Source organism: Calliphora vicina, chromosome 2 (assembly GCF_958450345.1).
Source record: "Calliphora vicina chromosome 2, idCalVici1.1, whole genome shotgun sequence".
In the NCBI taxonomy this organism is placed as follows: Eukaryota; Metazoa; Arthropoda; class Insecta; order Diptera; family Calliphoridae; genus Calliphora; species Calliphora vicina.
This window is the reverse complement of record NC_088781.1, coordinates 134522991-134540177: the sequence shown is the minus strand read 5'-3', so window position 1 is coordinate 134540177 and position 17187 is coordinate 134522991. Positions and strand designations below refer to the sequence as shown.

Below are 17187 nucleotides of genomic sequence, written 5' to 3'. Positions count from 1 at the left end.
AAAATGCGTATGTTTTATTTGTAAATTTGTTTTTTGTTGTTGTTTAAAGCCTCTGCTGGATATTTAGTGAAAAAAGGCTTTTGTATAAACCTTCATACATTCTATCCACATATTTATATTAAAACTGTTAAACAGCCTCAAAACATAAACTGCAATAGTCATGCAATCCTTTCCATCTCCTTCACTCCCCACCCCAGCCTAACTCCTGACTCTTTTATGTTTGGAAGTATGATTTATGTGGAGGCATTCTCACAACAGCTGTAAAAAATGCGTGTGCGTAACTTGATGACCAAATGTATGCTTCACAATTTGTATTTTAATAAATTACAACAAAAATATAATATACATTAATAAAAAATTTATAAAATTATCACAAAGTTAATAAAATTTAAATATAACCTAAAAGTAGGCAAAATTTTTTTAAAAATAGATAATGATCTATATCTAAAATTCTTCTCTTAAAAAAGAAAACAACAAAATTCTTTAACTTTTTGCAACCTAATCTTAAAGTTATGCTTTATAATATTTCACAAATATATATTGCATGCTTTTAGGCAGCACAAAAATAAAATAATGTTCTCAAATAGGGCATATTAGTTTGCAAAACAAGCTGAAACAAGCCATTTTTATAACTTTAAATCCTTGCTTTATTGCATTTCATAAATATGAGTGTGCTAAGTCTAACTTCGGGAAAATGTTGGAAAACTTCTAGGACGTCAAAATTTTCTGAAAACTATAAAAAATAATGAAAGCGACATTTTCTAAATATAGGAAACATTTTTCAAGTAATTCAGATGTATAAAAAATTATTTTCAACATTTTCTTAGAAGTAAGGAAATTTTAAAAATGTCCAAAAAGTTTTATTTTAAAGCCATATGCTCCTCGATAATAATAATAAATTAAAAATTTTAAAAAAACCTTCACTTAAGTGAAAATTTTTATGTTTAAAAATAATAAACTTCCATATTTAACTAAATACAACTGAACTGAAGTAGAATCTGAACGAGAACCTGAACTAGAACCTGAACTAGAACAGAACTAGGACATGAATTAGAACCTGAACTAGAACTAGAACCTGAACTAGAATCTGAACTAGAACCTTAACTAGAACCTGAACTAAAACCTCAACTAGAACCTCAACTGTAAACTGAACTACAACCTGAACTAGAACCTGAACTAGAACCTGAACTAGAACCTGAACTTGAACTGAACTAAAACCTGAAATAGAACCTGAACTAGAACTAGAACCTGAACTAGAACCTGAACTAGAACTGAATTAGAACCTGAAATAGAACCTGAACTAGAACCTGAACCTGAACCTGAACTAGAACCTGAACTAGAACTAGAACCTGAACTTGAACCTGAACTAGAATCTTAATTAGAACCTGAAATGGAACCTGAACCTGAACTAGAATCTGAACTAGAACTGAAATAGAACCTGAACTAGATCCTAAACTAGAACTAGAACCTGAGTTAGAACCTGAACTACAACCTGAACTAGAAACTGAATTAAAACCTGAACTAGGACCTGAAATAGAACCTAAACTAGAACCTGAATTAGAACCTGAACTAGAATCTTAATTAGAGCCTGAAATGGAACCAGAACCTGAACTAGAATTTGAACCAGAACTGAACTAGAAGCTGAACAACAACCTACTCTAGAAATTGAACTAGAACCTACTCTTGAAACTGAACTAGTACTGAACTAGAACCTGAACTAGAACCTGAACTAGAATCTGAATTAGAACCTGCACTAGAACCTAAACTAGAACTGTACTAGACCTTAAACTGAACCTGAGCTAGAAACTGAACTAGAACCTGAACTAGAACATGAACTAGAAACTGAACTAGAAACTGAATTATAACCAGAACTAGAATCTGAATTAGAACCTGCACTAGAACCTAAACTAGAACTGTACTAGACCTTAAACTAGAACCTGAACTAGAACCTGAAATAAAACCTGAACTAGTATCTTAATTATAACCTGAAATGGAACCAGAACCTGGACTAGAATCTGAACTAGAACTGAAATAGAACCTGAACTAGATCCTGAACTAGAACTAGAACCTAAACTAGAACCTGAACTAGATCATGAACTAGAACCTGAACCTGAACCCGAACTAGAACCTGAACTAGAACCTGAATTAGAACCTGAACTAGAATCTTAATTTGAACCTGAAATGGAACCAGAACCTGCACTAAAACAGAACTAGAAGCTGAACTAGACGTTGAACTAGAACCTACTCTTGAAACTGAACTAGAACTGAACTAGAACCTGAACTATAACCAGAACTAGAATCTGAATTAGAACCTGCACTAGAACCTAAACTAGAACCTGAATTAGACCTTAAACTAGAACCTGAATTAGAAACTGAACTAGAACCTGAACTAGAACCTGAACTGGAACTGAAATAGAACCTGAACTAGATCCTGAACTAGAACCTGAACTAGAACATGAACTAGAACCTGAACCTGAACCCGAACTAGAACCTGAACCTGAACCCGAACTAGAACCTGAACTAGAACCTGATCAAGAACCTGAACTAGAACCTGAATTAGAGCCTGAACTAGAACTGAAATAGAACCTGAACTAGATCCTGAACTAGAACCTGAACTAGAACATGAAATAGAACCTGAACCCGAACTAGAACCTGAACTATAACTGAAATAGAACCTGAACTAGATCCTGAACTAGAACTAGAACCTGAACTAGAACTGAAATAGAACCTGAACTAGATCCTGAACTAGAACCTGAACTAGAACCTGAACCCGAACTAGAACCTGAACTAGGACCTGAAATAGAACCTAAACTAGAACCTGATCTAGAACCTGAACTAGAATCTTAATTATAGCCTGAAATGGAACCAGAACCTGAACTAGAACCTGAACTAGAACCTGAACTATAACCAGAACTAGAATCTGAATTAGAACCTGTACTAGAACCTAAACTAGAACTGTACTAGACCTTAAACTAGAACCTGATTTAGAAACTGAACTAGAACCTGACCTAGAACCTGAACTAGAACCTGAACTAGAACTAAACAAGTATAAATTTGTGTTAAATAAAATATTCTTTAAAATTAATTTCTTTTGAAACTAGAGAACTTTAAAAAATATAAAACAAATATTTTACCAATTCATTTGCATATAATTTTTTACAATAGATTTTTAATATATTTAGGTGTTTAAATTTGTAAAATTGTTGTGTAAAAAGCTAATATAAAAACTATGAAATTTTTTACCAGCGCAGAAAAAACAATTTGGCTATTTTTTAATTGGTAATATCCTTTTTAAATTAAAAACTACTATTTGATTGACACATAGTTACAATTACAAACACACATATGTATTTAAATTATATACACATTGATACTTATATAAAATAATTCGTATATGTATGTACTATTGTATTTATTTATGATACGCACACCTCAGTAGCTGCCCCTAGAAGTATGCAGTATTAAAAAACTCCAATAAAGTGGAATGAAATGCTCAAACCCTAATATAGGCATAGAACTGAACATTGTTTTAAAACAAAAAAACTGAAACCCAACACAAACCAATAAAACATAGAAACTAAATAAAATCTCACAAAAAGTTGGAGGTTTTATTTGAAATAAAATAATATATATAGACACTCTACAGAAATAAAATGCTAACTATACCAAACTTACAGACATTTGTACCTACATATAACAATGGATATATACATACATATGTATTTAACTACAACTATTTGAGTGTTTAAATAAAAATGTATTTTTTTAGGGAGAGTTTGTGTGTGTGAACATTATGGGGCACGCAAACATGATTTTTTTTATTGTTCCTATTCACCCAATTTATATGTATATTGTATACACACACAAACCCCAATTTTTAAATAAATTGAGCGCCACAAAGTATGCTGTAGTTAGTATTTGGTATTAATTTAAAACAAAAAAAAACCCACACACACGCAAACACACACACACAGCCAAACAACAAAAGCCCAACAATAAAGCGTTGACATGACAAATAATCATAAAAAAAACGAAATGATAGATAGAAAAATATATGCAGCATAAAATTTTCTAACTTTGTGGACAGTGAAAACCCCAGTATAATATAATGTCTGCTTTTAGGGGCTAAAAGGTGGAAACCATATTTGCTTGCATATAGTGTGCACCCATTTTTGAAAGTTAACCAGTAAATTAGTGTTTTTGTAAGGGGTTGTGGGGGTTGGTAGAGAAAGTCTAAAAACAAAAAATGTGCATTTCATACCACATTAGTTAACGTGTTAAAGTTTGGCTGCCTGTTGGTATGCTTTACAATTTTTTCTATTTTGTTTTGCTTTTTTCTATTTTGTTGTTGTTTCATTTTTCATTTGAAACACACACTTACACACACACACTCACTCACTACTACACCCAAAATGCATATTATTTTTATGCAGTTTTTTCGCGTTGCATTCAATGATTGAGGGCTGCCTAAAAGTATGCAATATTTTGCCATATACTGTTTTAGCTGTACATAAATATACTCCAACAATTTTTTGTGTTCCTCTAGCTGCTAGTGGTATTAGTTTTAAAGGTATAAATGTATGGTGGAGTGTTTTTGGTTGGTGTTAGCCTGGAGACTTTATATAAATGATGTACCACAAAATTTTAAACAATATACAATAACAAAGTGACCCTTCTTCTTTTTTTCTAGTTGGTTTTGAAAACAATTTTTTTTGTTTTAGTTTTAAACACAAACTGGAAAGATATTACAATATAAAAATTGCGTAGAGGTCTAGGCAAGCATTTCTACATAGATAATACAAGTGGGTGTCTGTATGTAAGGCATAAAGGAACATACAACAGCAGGAGTTTAGGCGTTAGATAGTTCAAAATCTACAACAACAACAATAAAAGCAGCTGCCTCATCAAAGCATTGATGGTCACTATAATGGTGATGGGCACTGTCAGTTAGTTTTTGTAATACAAAACTTGCACATAGTATTTAAATTTTTATCAATATGTGCTTGGCTGTGCAACTGGGTTTTTTGTTTTTATTCACGCTAAAATTCCAATTTGGTTTTTTTTTTATTTTTTTTTGGTGCTCGTGTGTTTACCATCAGTTTGCCAGTTTTTAAATAAAATAAAATTTTATTTTATATAAAAATATCAAACCAGCAAACATCAAACTCTTCTCCACATACCCACACAGAGTGCGCTTAAACTATTTTTTATAGTAAATTTTACACTAAAACCCTGTTTTGTTTGGACTAGTATGAGACCCATAACGGAAGCTGTTGGTAAAAATGTTTGCAGCAAAAAAAAGTACAGAAATGTATAGAAAATATTGCGAAAACAACTTTATTTTGTTTCATAAAAATTACTCTTTCCTCTAAAAAGGCGTTACGTTTTATATATTTTATTTTTTTTTGTTTTTGCCATAACGTGATTTTATTTTATTTTTATTTTTTCTAGTTGCTGTTTGTTATTTAAACTCATACTCTTTTATGAGCCAACATAGCTGTTGGGCCTTAAAGTATACTATGAATTTTGTTGTGATTTTAATAATATGCAAGGCAAATAAGAAATAAAGTCAACAAAAATTACCAATAAATGACCAGCATTTCAAAAAGTAGTATTAGTCGAATGTAGGGTTAATTTGGCAGGTTAGAAAAGACCAAAAGGTATACAGCGAACAGTTTCATTCACAAAAAATCTAATCAAATCAACAAGACAATTTAAAAAAAATGTTCACCACAATTTTTTTCATAATAACTTTTTAGCACTAAGAATTTAGTTCAGATTGTAGTTCAGGTTCTAGTTCAGTTCTAGTTCAGTTCTAGTTCAGTTCTAGTTCAGTTCTAGTTCAGTTCTAGTTCAGTTCTAGTTCAGTTCTAGTTCAGTTCTAGTTCAGTTCTAGTTCAGTTCTAGTTCAGTTCTAGTTCAGTTCTAGTTCTAGTTCAGTTCTAGTTCAGTTCTAGTTCAGTTCTAGTTCAGTTCTAGTTCAGTTCTAGTTCAGTTCTAGTTCAGTTCTAGTTCAGTTCTAGTTCAGTTCTAGTTCAGTTCTAGTTCAGTTCTAGTTCAGTTCTAGTTCAGTTCTAGTTCAGTTCTAGTTCAGTTCTAGTTCAGTTCTAGTTCAGTTCTAGTTCAGTTCTAGTTCAGTTCTAGTTCAGTTCTAGTTCAGTTCTAGTTCAGTTCTAGTTCAGTTCTAGTTCAGTTCTAGTTCAGTTCTAGTTCAGTTCTAGTTCAGTTCTAGTTCAGTTCTAGTTCAGTTCTAGTTCAGTTCTAGTTCAGTTCTAGTTCAGTTCTAGTTCAGTTCTAGTTCAGTTCTAGTTCAGTTCTAGTTCAGTTCTAGTTCAGTTCTAGTTCAGTTCTAGTTCAGTTCTAGTTCAGTTCTAGTTCTAGTTCAGTTCTAGTTCAGTTCTAGTTCAGTTCTAGTTCAGTTCTAGTTCAGTTCTAGTTCAGTTCTAGTTCAGTTCTAGTTCAGTTCTAGTTCAGTTCTAGTTCAGTTCTAGTTCAGTTCTAGTTCAGTTCTAGTTCAGTTCTAGTTCAGTTCTAGTTCAGTTCTAGTTCAGTTCTAGTTCAGTTCTAGTTCAGTTCTAGTTCAGTTCTAGTTCAGTTCTAGTTCAGTTCTAGTTCAGTTCTAGTTCAGTTCTAGTTCAGTTCTAGTTCAGTTCTAGTTCAGTTCTAGTTCAGTTCTAGTTCAGTTCTAGTTCAGTTCTAGTTCAGTTCTAGTTCAGTTCTAGTTCAGTTCTAGTTCAGTTCTAGTTCAGTTCTAGTTCAGTTCTAGTTCAGTTCTAGTTCAGTTCTAGTTCAGTTCTAGTTCAGTTCTAGTTCAGTTCTAGTTCAGTTCTAGTTCAGTTCTAGTTCAGTTCTAGTTCAGTTCTAGTTCAGTTCTAGTTCAGTTCTAGTTCAGTTCTAGTTCAGTTCTAGTTCAGTTCTAGTTCAGTTCTAGTTCAGTTCTAGTTCAGTTCTAGTTCAGTTCTAGTTCAGTTCTAGTTCAGTTCTAGTTCAGTTCTAGTTCAGTTCTAGTTCAGTTCTAGTTCAGTTCTAGTTCAGTTCTAGTTCAGTTCTAGTTCAGTTCTAGTTCAGTTCTAGTTCAGTTCTAGTTCAGTTCTAGTTCAGTTCTAGTTCAGTTCTAGTTCAGTTCTAGTTCAGTTCTAGTTCAGTTCTAGTTCAGTTCTAGTTCAGTTCTAGTTCAGTTCTAGTTCAGTTCTAGTTCAGTTCTAGTTCAGTTCTAGTTCAGTTCTAGTTCAGTTCTAGTTCAGTTCTAGTTCAGTTCTAGTTCAGTTCTAGTTCAGTTCTAGTTCAGTTCTAGTTCAGTTCTAGTTCAGTTCTAGTTCAGTTCTAGTTCAGTTCTAGTTCAGTTCTAGTTCAGTTCTAGTTCAGTTCTAGTTCAGTTCTAGTTCAGTTCTAGTTCAGTTCTAGTTCAGTTCTAGTTCAGTTCTAGTTCAGTTCTAGTTCAGTTCTAGTTCAGTTCTAGTTCAGTTCTAGTTCTAGTTCAGTTCTAGTTCAGTTCTAGTTCAGTTCTAGTTCAGTTCTAGTTCAGTTCTAGTTCAGTTCTAGTTCAGTTCTAGTTCAGTTCTAGTTCAGTTCTAGTTCAGTTCTAGTTCAGTTCTAGTTCAGTTCTAGTTCAGTTCTAGTTCAGTTCTAGTTCAGTTCTAGTTCAGTTCTAGTTCAGTTCTAGTTCAGTTCTAGTTCAGTTCTAGTTCAGTTCTAGTTCAGTTCTAGTTCAGTTCTAGTTCAGTTCTAGTTCAGTTCTAGTTCAGTTCTAGTTCAGTTCTAGTTCAGTTCTAGTTCAGTTCTAGTTCAGTTCTAGTTCAGTTCTAGTTCAGTTCTAGTTCAGTTCTAGTTCAGTTCTAGTTCAGTTCTAGTTCAGTTCTAGTTCAGTTCTAGTTCAGTTCTAGTTCAGTTCTAGTTCAGTTCTAGTTCAGTTCTAGTTCAGTTCTAGTTCAGTTCTAGTTCAGGTTCTAGTTCAGTTCTAGTTCAGGTTCTAGTTCAAGTTCTCGTTCAGGTTTTAGTTCAGGTTCTAGTTCAAGTTCTAGAGAAAATTTTTTGGACATTTTTTTTTCTTTAACTTTTAAAAAATACTACATGTAAAATTTGTTTTAAATTATTTCCTTTAAGAAATCATTGCCGTTTTACTCACTCTCTCTTTTCTGAGACTTTTCTTTACTAAAACGTTAAAATGTACAGCATATTTACAGGCATTTTATGTCTAAGTACTTGAAAATACATTTATTTTAGTGTAGCAAATACTGCTTGGACAATTTTCTTAAAATGATTGCCTTAAAGATATGCTCATCTTGTTGTTTTTCTCACTCTGCTTTTTCTGAGACTATTTGCAACTAAAACGTTCAAAAGTATAGCTTATTTCCAGGCATAATATATAAGTAAGTACTTGATTTAATTGACCTTTTTGAAAACTTTCTTTTTAAGGCACACTTTTGACATCATAAGTAATTAATGTTGTTTTTGCAAAACAGTTATATTTATTTGCTCTTTATTAAATTACCTTCAAAAAACATTTGGAGTTTAGATGAATTACTTCTTGTCTCTAAAATAGCAAAATCATATAAAATGCGTATACTTTTAGGCGTTAAATTTATGTAAAGAAACCCCTTATTTCAAACATATTTATATATTTGCCGTTCAAACTGCACGACATTACCCTGCCACAGTCTGTTACACAAATTGTCTAAATCATCAAAGTAAAAAGTCTTAAAACTATTACCAAATATTTTCTTACAATTGCAAGACAACAAAAAAAGGAAGTAACAGGGGGGGAACCCAGACCTAAACATTTGCTTAAAAATAAGATTTCAATTTCATACCCAAAATGGCAGTAGCAGTAGTCTCAAGGAAAAATGAGGAAGCAGACTCCTTGTAAGGCAAAATTAAAGTTATATTTGCGTAAAGGATCTTGTTTAGGCATTTTAATTTATATACATGCAACATACTTAGACACACTCATTTACATATATATCTATACATACAGAAGTTAGACAAACAACCTCAAAACTCATGCGTTTAATAACATGTAATAGTATCAGTAGTTGAGGAGGCCTTGTGTGCGTGTGGAAATAGAAGAATTTAAAATTTTGTAGATTTCCTTGTATGCAACAGTTGTGTGTGTCTGTTTATGTAAAACTATGAGTATGTATAAGATCTAAATTGTCTTTATACATTATGAATTGACTACATACTCCTTAGACTTGTGAAAATAACAATAATAAAAAGAAAATTTTCTTCTCTACACTAGTTCGCTCATGCTCTAGTACTTTGTGGTGGGTAAAAGGCCCAAAAACTTTGGATTTAAAAGAATTTTTCATTCTAGCTGCTTTCCTCTTCAAAAGGGCTAAGGGGAGGTAGAGAGTATAAAATGTCAACGCCAAAAACTATAAGAAATTCTCACATATGCATGTTTAAAACAAATTTTAAGAAAGCATATCTTAGGGGTTCTAAGAAGGCAGGCAGTCAACAGTTATGTGGTGAGTTGAAGGTAGGCTTAGCAGTTTGGGAAAGAGTAGAAGAATATTACAATTTATAAACTACATAAGGAGTATGCATGCAAAAAAAATCTAAATAAAATATAAATGTGTAAATTTATTTAATAAAATCAAGTAGTATACTTTTAGCAGTAGTTTTCTAACAAAATTTGTTGCATATTTTTGGGGATAATGTTTTTGGTTTTTCTCTCTAAAGGGAGGGTTTAACCAATGTAAAGGGTTTATTACCATAAAATCTATTACCAATTCCAGTAAACATTTTTTTTTGCACTAAAAGAAAATTGTCTTAAATCTAACATCAAAAGAAAGTTTTTGGCAAATAGTAAAACAAGAAGCAAAAGTCTGCTTACAAAAATCTATAACAAAAAGGACTTGGTGGCTTGAAAAAATCAAAGCATACTTTTTGCCGGCTAAAACACTCTAATCAATTTTTTTCTTTTTTTTGAGTTAGAAAATCAATGTGTTTGGCAACAATATTCTAGCAAAAGTTTTGTTTTGAGGTTTTGGTGTCTTTCAAAAGAAAACAAAAAACGCATATGCTAAGCTTTTAGTTTAAAAACCAAAAAAAGGGATTTCTTAATGTTGCTTTGACAAACTCCAAAAATAGTGTTTGAAAACCCCCGTCATTTGTATAAAACTTCTACAAAGCTGGTGGTCATTGGTTTTGTAACGTTTCATTGGCAAATACTTTCAATTATAAATCAAAGTTAGAGGACATATTTTTACTTAAGACAAGTGGTTAGATTGGTGGCTAAAGAAATACAAGAAAATTAGAAAAAATCTAAGTAAAATGAAGGAAAAATTTAAATAAAATTTAAAAAAATTTAGGAAAATTTTATTTAAGTTCATATTTCTGGAATCGGTATAACATGAACTGTATTATATATTAAAACCATTTTCATAACAGTTTTTAATGCAATGATATACGCAGTGAAGTTTAAGCAAAATGTTTAGCACAAAGAATTTTCATAATTTTCGAATCTTTTAAAGAAGTCTTAAATAAATTTTTAAATTTTAATAATATTTATACAGTTTTAGAAATAAGACACAATTTCCCATCCAACCATGTATAACATGTTAAACTTTTGGTTTTCAAAATGTTAAATTAATGGCGTCAAATGTAAAATTACACTTTTTTATTAAATTTCATATTTTTTTTATTTCATCGAAAAGTCTTTAATAAATTTTAAAATTCTTAGTTTGTTTATATAATTTAGCAAATAAAACATGTATAAATTGTTATACTTTAGGTTTTCCATATGTCAATTTTATGGCGGCAACATCTCGATGTAAAATTGTTTTTTTTTTAATTAATTTTCATATTTTTATATTTCAACAAAATGTCTATAATCAATCTTCAAATTCTTATATAGATTATAAAGTTGAGAAAAGAATGCATAATTTTCTATCCAACGATATATAATATGTTATACTTTTGGGTTTCCATATGTCAAATTAATGGCGGCTAAAGTAACATCTCGATATAAAATTGCACTATTTTATTAATTTTAATATTTTTTTTATTTCATCAAAAAGTCTTAAATCAATCTTATAATTCTTTGGTTGTTTATAAAGTTTCGGAAAGAAGACATAAATTCCTATCTAACGATATATAATATGTCATAATTCTGGGTTTCCATATGTCAAATTAATTTCGGTAAAAGTAACATCTCGATATAAAATTGCACTATTTTATTAATTTTAATATTTTTTTTTATTTCATCAAAAAGTCTTAAATCAATCTTCAAATTCTTTGGTTGTTTATAAAGTTTCGGAAAGAAGACATAATTTCTTATCCAACGATATATAACATGTTATACTTTTGGGTTTCTATAAGTCTAATGAATGAAGGCAAATTAAGGTCTCGAATAAAATTTGCACTATTTTAATGAATATTTTACAAATTTCACAAAAAGGAATAAAAGTACTTTTGGTAAAACCAAAAAGTACCTTTCAGTAAAAGTACCTTTTACTAAAAGTACCTTTTAGTAAAAGTTCCTTTCAGTAAAAGTACCTTTTAGTAAAAGTACCTTTTAGTAAAAGTTCCTTTTAGTAAAAGTACCTTTTAGTAAAAGTAAGTTTTAGTAAAAGTATCTTTTAGTAAAAGTACCTTTTATTTAAAGTACCTTTTAGATAAAGTACCTTTTAGTAAAAGTACCCTTTAGAAAAGTACCTTTTAGAAAAGTACCTTTTAGAAAAGTACCTTTTAGAAAAGTACCTTTTAGAAAAGTACCTTTTAGTAAAACTATCTTTTAGTAAATGTAACTTCTAGTAAAAGTACCTTTTAGTAAAAGTACCTTTTAGTAAAAGTACCTTTTAGTAAAAGTACCTTTTAGTAAAAGTACCTTTTAGTAAAAGTACCTTTTAGTAAAAGTACCTTTTAGTAAAAGTACCTTTTAGGAAAAGTACCTTTTAGTAAAAGTACCTTTTAGTGAAGTACCATTTAGTGAAGTACCTTTTAGTAAAATTACCTTTTAGTAAAAATACCTTTTAGTAAAAGTACCTTTTAGGAAAAGTACCTTTTAGTAAAAGTACCTTTTAGTGAAGTACATTTTAGCAAAAGTACCTTTTAGTGAAGTACCTTTTAGAAAAAGTACCTTTTTGTAAAAGTTCCTTTTAGTATGAGTACCTTTTAGTAAAAGTACCTTTTACGAAAAGTGCCTTTTACGAAAAGTGCCTTTTAGGAAAAGTACCTTTTAATAAAAGTACCTTTTGGTAAAAGTATTTTTAACAAAAGTACCTTTTAGTAAAAGTATTTTTAACAAAAGTACCCTTTAGTAAAAGTACCTTTTGGTAAAAGTACCTTTCAGTAAAAGTACCTTTCAGTAAAAGTACCTTTTGGTAATAGTATTTTTAACAAAAGTACCTTTTAGTAAAAGTACCTTTTAGTAAAAGTACCTTTTAGTAAAAGTACCTTTTAGTAAAAGTACCTTTTAGTAAAAGTACCTTTTACGAAAAGTGCCTTTTACGAAAAGTGCCTTTTAGGAAAAGTTCATTTTAGGAAAAGTGCATTTTAGGAAAAGTACCTTTTGGTAAAAGTATTTTTAACAAAAGTACCTTTTTGTAATAGTACCTTTTAGTAAAATATAGATAAATTACATTTTAAACAAATAATTATTTACCCAGTTTTAGATAAATAAAGTACCACAAAAGGTACTTTTATAAAACCTTATATTCTTCAATATTTCATGGTTATTTTTTGGAATTAACTGTTATTTTAAGTCAACTTTTCAAACTCTTAACTAATCACCCGCTTCTTGTCCCATTTTAGGAAATCATACCGCCAACCATACCCACGCCCAGCGAAACCACCAACTCATCCGATACCAATACGGAACCGGATGCCTATGCTGGTCTCATGAAAGATGCCGACAAACTGAAACTCATGCTGTTGGCCTGGAACTATCAAAATTCCAATGCGGTACGCAATGGAACCGAGGGACCCGATTTGGGAGTTGTAGGTGGCCTATGGGCCCAATATCAAAATGCTTTGGCACAAAGTGCAGCAGCCTCCAGTAATAAATTAGATGCGTCGCTGTCACCCGTGCCCAGAGACACAAATCCCTCGCCCATGGAAACTCAGGACGAGACAAATTCATCGGGCCAGAAAGAAGAGGATGAGGGTTCAGAGGATGATTCGGATGATAAAATCGATGAGAAATTATCGAATACCCATGACCCGGAAAGATTAAAGGCTTTTAATGTAAATTTCCAACAAACTTAATATTGATATTATTGTACTAATTACATTTATTTTAATTTCCTAGATGTTTGTGCGTTTATTTGTGGACGAAAATTTAGATCGCATAGTACCCATTTCCAAACAGCCCAAGGAGAAAATCCAAGCCATTATAGACTCGTGTGCCCGTCAATTTCCCGAATTTAGTGATCGCTCTCGCAAACGTATACGCACATATTTAAAGTCTTGCCGACGCAATAAGAAAACCAGAGATGGCTGGGAAAATACGGTAAGTTTGAAAAATATTTATTTCTTAATTATAAAAATAACTTTATGTTTGTGTTTATCTGCAGACCCGCCCCACACCAGCCCATCTGACATCTGTACAAGCCGAACAAATCCTGGCCATTGCTTGCGAGAACGAATCCCTTAATGCCAAACGCATGCGCATTGGCTTAGAACCCATCACCCATGCCATACCCGCTCCTGGTTCAGCGGTAGCAGCTGCTGCCGCCGCTGCTGCTGCAGCAGCCGCCGCCGTAGCGGCCACAACTAGTTCGGCCGCCTCTATTGGAGGCGCCAGCACTTCGTCCACCGTTACTTCAGCCTCTGCCAATGATGGCTCTAACGCCGCCACTTCTGCTGCTTTACCTTTTGCCACCGGCACGGCTTTTGCCCGTTCCACACCCAATTCAGAGACTGCCGAACCGTTGTCTTTGACACCGGCCGCTGCAGTTGCTGCTGCTGCCGCCGCTGCGGTGGCCGCCTCCTCTAGTGCCGGCAGTGGTGGCATCAATTCGAATCGCAGTTCTCCCTTAGCTTTAAGTTCGAATGCCAGTGCTTCGGGTATGGAAATTAAACCGTTGGCCACGGTGTTGGCCAATGGCAATAGTGGCGCCAATGGCACGGCTGCGGGTTTAACTGGTATGCCGGCCACAAGTCCTCTCTATAGACCAACCGATTTTACATCGCCCAGTGCCGCCTCACCATTTGTGGCAGCGGCGGCGGCTGCTGTGGCGGGTCGTACGCCAACATATCCAACCTATTTTCCGGGTGTTGGCACTTTAGGAAATGGTGAGTACAATGATTATTTTTTTTTGTTAAATTTAAATATTAAATTTCATAATTTTCTTAAAAGTAAATTAAAAGTTTTTATTAATTTCTAAGTTTTTTAAAAATGTACCAAAAAAAGTACCTTTTCAATATTTTGTTCGTTTTTTTAAAAAGTACCAAAAAGGTACTATTTTTACTCATTCAACAATATTTTGAGTGAAATTAAGTCAATTTTTGTAGATTTCATTTTCCATGAATCAATAATTTTAATGTTGAAAAAAGTACCAAAAAAGTACTTTTTTAAAAAAATCAGCTTCTAAGCCAATTTTATGTAATTTTTTTTATCTGTTATGAAAATGCTTAAAATTTCCCTTAAATATCTCATAATCATAGAGTTGAAAAAGTACCATAAAAGCACTTTTTAAAAAATCAATTTTTTATATATATATTTTGTATTTAAGAACTGTACATACAAAAATTAAAGAAATTCTTTACTTTTTCAAATACATTGTCAACTTATTAAAAAGTACTTTTTTAAAAATCAATTTTTTATATATATTTTGTATTTAAAAACATTATATAAATAAATTTAAGAAATTCTTTAAATTTTTAAATAAATTTTCAATTTATTAAAAAAGTACCAAAATAGTACTTTTTTAAAAATAAATTTTTTTATATACATTTTTTTTATTTAAAAACTGTACATTCAAAAATTTAAGAAATTCTTTAGTTTTATAAATATATTTTAAATTTATTATAAAAAGTAGCAAAAAAGTACTTTTTTAAAAATCATTTTTTTATATATATTTTGTATTTAAAAACGTTATATAAACAAATTTAAGAATTTCTTTAAATTTTTAAATATATTTTCAATTTATTAAAAAAGTACCAAAAAAGTACTTTTTTAAAAATAAATTTTTTTATAAAATTTTTTTTTAATTAAAAACTGTACATTCAAAAATTTAAGAAATTCTTTAGTTTTATAAATATATTTTAAATTTATTATAAAAAGTAGCAAAAAAGTACTTTTTTAAAAATCATTTTTTTTTATATATTTTGTATTTAAAAACATTATATACAAAAATTTAAGAAATTCTTTAGTTTTATAAATATATTTTAAATTTATTATAAAAAGCAGCAAAAAAAGTACTTTTTTAAAAATCAATTTTTTATATATATTTTGTATTAAAAACTTTATATAAACAAATTTAAGAAATTCTTTAAATTTTTATATATATTTTCAATTTATTAAAAAAGTACCAAAAAAGTACTTTTTTAAAAATCAATTTTTTTCTATATATTTTGCATTTAAAACTTTATGTACAAAATTTAAAGAAATTTTTTATTTTTTCAAATACATTTTCAACTTATTAAAAAAGTATCAAAAAAGTACTTTTTTAAAAAATTTATTTTTATTTAAAAACTTTATATACATATAAAAATTCTTAACATTTTTAAATATATTTTCTACTTATTAAAAAAGTAGCAAAAAAGTACTTTTTTAAAAAATCCATTTTTTATAAATTTCGCATTTAAAAAGTTTTAAGAAATTCTTTACTTTTTCAAATACTTTTTTTAACTCAATAAAAAAAAGTAGTAAAAAAGTACTTTTTTTAAAAATCACTGTTTTATATATATTTTGTAATTAAAACCTGTATATACAAACATTTTAAAAACTCTTCAAATTTTTAAATACATTTTAAAATTTTTTAAAAAAAAAGTAGCAAAAAAGTACTTTTTTAAAAATCAATTTTTTTATATATATTTTGTATTTAAAAATTGATTATACAAAAATTTAACAAAGTCTTTCCTTTTTTAACACATTTTCCACTTATTAAAAAAAGTAGCAAAAAAGTACTTTTTTAAAAATCAATTTTTTTATATATATTTTGTACTTAAAAACTGTACATACAAAGATTTAAGAAATTCTTGACTTTTTCAAATATATTTTCAACTTTTAAAAAAAGTAGTAAAAAAGTACTTTTTGAAAAAATCTATTTTTCAATCAAAATTTTGTAGATTCTATGAATATTCCTAAAAATGCTTTTAAAACAAATATTATTAAACAAATATAAAATTTTTCCTTAAAAGTACCAAAAAAAAGGTACTTTTTTATTGAATATTAAATAAAACAACAAATTTTTTGTTTTTTCTTTTTTCTTTACAGTTACACCTACCGACCTTTCCATGAAGCCTTCCTCCTCCACCATCAACACACCCATCACCTCAACCACCGTCAGCAATTTGAATACCAACAACAACAATGGCAACAATATTAACACCCTGGCAGCCCTAAATCAACTGCAAGTCAATACAAATCTAAACAATGGCAATGTGAACAATAATAATGTACTGGCCACAGCCACCCAACAGCTACAACAATTGCAGCAGCAGGCCCAACAGCAGCAGCAGCAGCAACAACAACAACAGCAGCAACAACAGCAACAGCAGCAACAACAACAACAGCAGCAACAGCAACAACAGCAGCAGCAACAACAACAGCAACTGCAACAGCCCATTTTAGCCAATTTAAGTAACAACAACATGGACATGAATGCTGTGCGAGCACCACCCTTGTTGCCCCACAAATTGAGTCCCAATGAAATAACGGCTGCGCGCCAAGTGATCTCGGCCTATCGAGAAAGTGCTGCTTTCCTGCTGCGCACTGCAGACCAAGTAGAGCAACTGCTGGTGCAGCAACAGTAAGTGTGGGTTTTATCCAAGTGGATGGAGGAGGTCTGGCTCATGAATAGACAAAATGATTTTTAAAATTTATTTCATTTTTTTAATGTTTATATTTATTCTTTTTATATTTTATATGTTGAAATAGTTGTTTTAGAAAACATTTTAATTTAAAAAAAACAAAAACAAAAAGAACCCTTTTGTTTATTAAACATTAGGGTGGTTCCTATTAAACTATAACAAAATAAACAAACAAGCTGAGAAAACTTAACGAATTACAAATGAAAT

At 30.5% G+C, this 17187-nt stretch overlaps 1 protein-coding gene across 2 annotated transcripts in view; it reads left to right on the top strand.

Moving 5' to 3' along the window:
- The window catches only part of LOC135951201 (AF4/FMR2 family member lilli), a 99470-nt gene extending 82501 nt beyond the window's left edge, over nucleotides 1-16969 (top strand). For both annotated transcript variants that reach the window (XM_065500801.1, XM_065500800.1), the window contains 4 exons: nucleotides 12757-13188; nucleotides 13253-13453; nucleotides 13518-14238; nucleotides 16385-16969. In XM_065500801.1, the coding sequence (XP_065356873.1) occupies nucleotides 12757-13188; nucleotides 13253-13453; nucleotides 13518-14238; nucleotides 16385-16923 (1893 nt within the window). In that variant the 3' untranslated portion in view covers nucleotides 16924-16969. The remainder of the gene's footprint in view (nucleotides 1-12756; nucleotides 13189-13252; nucleotides 13454-13517; nucleotides 14239-16384) is intronic.
- The last annotated feature ends 218 nt before the right edge of the window (nucleotides 16970-17187 follow it).